Raw genomic sequence first — 4,193 nt, forward strand, 5'->3', positions numbered from 1 at the left:
CTACTAACATCTTCGCTGGATAATTTGAAGATTCAAATGATAAGTATACATAAATTTATTGGAATAAATGTGAGTTTTCTTACCATATCTTATGTGCGGGTACCCCTTCATGGAGTAAGCACTCTGTATATCACGTGTACGCCATTATCTCTAATATATCGAAACTATCCCATACAACAATCATTTTCTGCATTATTTTCTTTTGTATGCTCTTACATGCGCTTTCACAGATAATGATTTTCTCTCAGTAACGCCACATGCAAATTAATAAATAATTTATGGACTGGTCACAAATTGGTATGACATATTTAATTGATACGACACTAAATTTGTCATTTTTGCTTGGCATTTTGAATGTAACCATCCTTATTCAGCAATTTGAATCGGCCTTCCTTTTCATATTTCACCTATAAAATAACGTGATTTTGTGATCAAATTTCTCACATATAATTATTGTATATCATTATTATTATTTTGTATTATTATTATTATTATTATTATTATTGTTGTTGTTGTTGTTGTTGTTTTGAAGCTGGATTGTTGTATTAATTCATCAAACTCTCACTAACAAGGTGCTCCAACACAGACTGTGGAGGAGTCATAATATCAATAAAGCAATTAACTTCACAAGGTACTCTAGCAACTAAATGAGCTACCTTGTTTGCTTGCTTTCTAACAAAAGAAACCAAAATGTCTCTACGTTCATCCAATAATCTACGACATTCTTGAAATATCACACCAACCTCCAAGTAATTCTCTAATGCACTATTAAGAGCTTGGACTGTGTTTAGTGAATCACTCTCAATATCCACATTATGCATGCCCAATGAATTAATCCACCTGGTTACTTCCAACGCTTCAATGGCTTCTGCTTCTATTACCGGAACTACACCTGCAAACATGGGAGTTCTTGCCCTGATGAACTTACCTTCATCGTCCTTAAGAATTAAACCACATGAGAACCATGAAAATTCTGCAATCACATGTTCATCAATATTAACCTTCATAAGACCTTCACTTGGTGGATACCATTTGACCACTATAGCCTCAGTATACTGCACAAAGACTTTGTTTCTTGAGAGTTTCAGATGCTGACTATCTCTCCATTATTTCACTTGAAGAACACTCCACTGTATTATGTTGTACAAGACATGCATGTACTATAACAAGACAGTCAAATTTACAGCCCTAGGAATTAGTTGTATGATAATCTAAATTTGCATTTTCTATTGTATTCTTGAGTCTGTAATAATATCAAAGATTAAATTGGACTATTTTTCTGTAAACAGTCTCAAACTTAAGAATAAACTCTGGAAGAAGATCGAGAAGATCATGCCTCAGAGAAATTGTGAAGAAGCTTGGAGTTAAATAAATTTGTTTTGGGAAATATATTATGTCAAGATATCTACAAGTCACGGATCAAGTCATATAGAGAAGTCATTCGAGGACTCCAGAATGACTTATCAAGAAGTCCAAAATAGCTTATAGAGAAGTCTAAGAGATATCGACAATCAAAAATGAACATATGGAGATTGGAGATATCGAAAAGTCAAATTATCATTAGAGATCTCAGAGATATCTACAAGTCAAAAGGTAAATAGAGATCTCTAATATATCGATAAGTCATTTCTACATGCAGAAATTTGGAGACCTCGACAAGCCAAGTTCACTTATAGAGAACTCTGAGACCTCGACAAGTTAAAACACTTATAGAGAACTAAGAGATTTCGATAAGACATTATACTTATCGAGATGTTAGTTCTCTATAGTTCAAACTGGAGATCTCAATATGAAGCTCAAGTACAGAATGCAGATAAGTTATATATTCAAGATTAACAATCAACAAATGATCTAATCACTTAGATTGAAAAGTCTACAAAAGCAGCTTGAAGAGTACAAGATCAAAGGCTAACATTAACTGACAAAGGAAAGTCACAGATCAACAGGATTTGCAAATATATACTAAGCCAAAATGGAAAGCTTTAGAGATAACTTAAAGTAGGGTTTAGTACATTCTATTGTATGCTGTGTAAACCTGTGTTTACTAATCTATAAAGTAAATACTGGTCTTTTGTTTTTAATAGTATCAAACATATCTAAAATTTCTTGTAACTCTCTCAAGGAAGAAGCTGAGTTCTTTACTTACAAAAAACCTAGGATTTGTAGCAAAACACTAGCTTGATTTTAAAACAAAATTAAGTGAGTTTTGAAATATTGTGTGCACTATTTATTTTCAGTTAACATAATATTGCTGTATTTCTTATCTGCTTTGTTCACCAACTAACAAACATCCAAACCGCCTTAAAAATATCCAAAACACATTCACCCCCTGTGATGTATTCATTAACTAACAAGTGGTATCAGAGAAAAATATGAAAGCAAACTGATTAAGGATCTTAGAAGAATGAATACACGGAAGATTAGTAGTATCAAGATTCCTGCCTTTGACAGATCTAACTACACATTATGGAAAAAGAAAATGTTGTTGTTTATAAAGATGGCTAATCCATTATATGTTTAGATTCTCAAAATTGGCCCTTTCACCCCCATGGAAAGAGTTGAAGAATCTATAGATGGTGACATTGTTATTCCAGCTCATTATGCTCCTAAAGATCCTTCACAGTATACTGAACCTGAAAGGGAGAAAGTCTCTCTGGATAGTGGCTTGCAACTAATTTTAATAGAGTCACTTGACAATTTAATGTATAATAATATTATCAACTGTGACATAGCCAAACAGATCTGGGAGAAGATAGAAATTCTGTGTGAGGGAACAGAGGAAGTTAGATCAAACTAAAGGAGGATTTTGGTATCTCAGTATGAGGGTTTCAAGGATAAACTTAAAGAAAGTATAACTGATGTTTTTGAAAGATTCAATAAGCTAATTAATGACTTGCAGCTTCATGACAAATACTATGAGGCTGAGGAGGTTAACCTGAAGTTTTTGCTCACCCTTCCTGACCATTTGGAACAGAAGATCTCAGCTATAAGAGAAGGGAGAGACTTAAATAGAATGACACTGGAGGTTTTATATGGTATCTTAAAAACCTATGAACTGGAAATGATTCAAAGAAAGCCTTTAAGAGCTGGTCAAGGGCTCATTGTTGATGGATCAAGTGCTCTAGTGGTTAATGACATCCATTCATTTGATGATGAACAAGAAATCCAGACTCCAGTTGTCTCAAACAATTATCAACAGAACAAAGAACCACAGAAGCAAGTTATTCTTGAACTTGAAGATGATGGATTTTATACCTTAGATGAACTGGATGAGTTAGATCAGTCCATGGCTTACTTGGCAAGAAAATTCTTAAACATTAGAGTAAAAAAGCCAAAGTTCTTCAAAAATAAGGGACAAACATCCAACAAGGACAACAGCTGGAAAGGAAAAGCACAGTATAACTCTAGAAGCAAAAATGGTTACAAAACAGGATCTGTTGACAGATCAAAGATCAGGTGCTTCAATTGTGATGAATTGGGCCATTTTGCTACAAAATGTAGAAAGCCAAAGAAAGTGAAAAAGACAAGGCTTATCTCAAATCAGAGGCAAAGTATGAGGCTCTTCTAAGAAAGCAACAGGGTAAGCTTATATTGCAGAAGGATAGAGTTGGGATAATTCTAAAAATGATGAAGATGAGGAAGTAGGAAATTATGCACTCATGGCCTTGGAGCAAGAAGAGTCATCCTCATCAAAAATAAAGGTACCAACTCTTACCACCATTGATTTAAATGAAATCAACATAAGGAAACTGTTGAAAAGATGAGCATAGAAATATTCCACATCCATACTAGCATGGTAGCAACTACTGAGGAGGTCAGTAGGTTATCTAAAGCTAATGAGAAGCTTGAGAGTGAGAAACAAAAGTTTGACCTACTGTTTGTGGAGCTTGAGACAGTCAAGTAAGAAAAATGAATATCTAAAGAACAAGCTGAAGTGTGCTACTGAGATGGAAGCTGTGTTGAGGGAGAAGCTAGAGAAGAATGAAGTAAAACTGAAATCATTCAGAAATGCATCTCAATATAGTTGGTTAGTACCATGAGAAAAACAAGCCATGTGTTAACATAGCTATTGGCTTGGATTATGATGCATTGAACATCAACAGGAAATTTGAAGATGATAAGGGAAAAGCAACTGCAAGTAAAGATGTCCCAGCTATGCTGAGAAAGGTTGGTTCATATATATTTAAAGTATG

The 4,193-nt window shown here is 34.1% G+C and overlaps 1 protein-coding gene across 1 annotated transcript; it reads right to left on the reverse strand.

The window, feature by feature from the left end:
• Window positions 1-545: 545 nt before the first annotated feature.
• On the reverse strand, window positions 546-1,007 carry LOC141660906 (uncharacterized). Its single transcript, XM_074467887.1, has one exon. The coding sequence runs from the start codon at window positions 1,005-1,007 to the stop codon at window positions 546-548; it is 462 nt and encodes a 153-aa protein (XP_074323988.1).
• Window positions 1,008-4,193: the final 3,186 nt, after the last annotated feature.

This window comes from Apium graveolens, chromosome 5, assembly GCF_009905375.1.
Source record: "Apium graveolens cultivar Ventura chromosome 5, ASM990537v1, whole genome shotgun sequence".
NCBI classification, from domain to species: Eukaryota; Viridiplantae; Streptophyta; class Magnoliopsida; order Apiales; family Apiaceae; genus Apium; species Apium graveolens.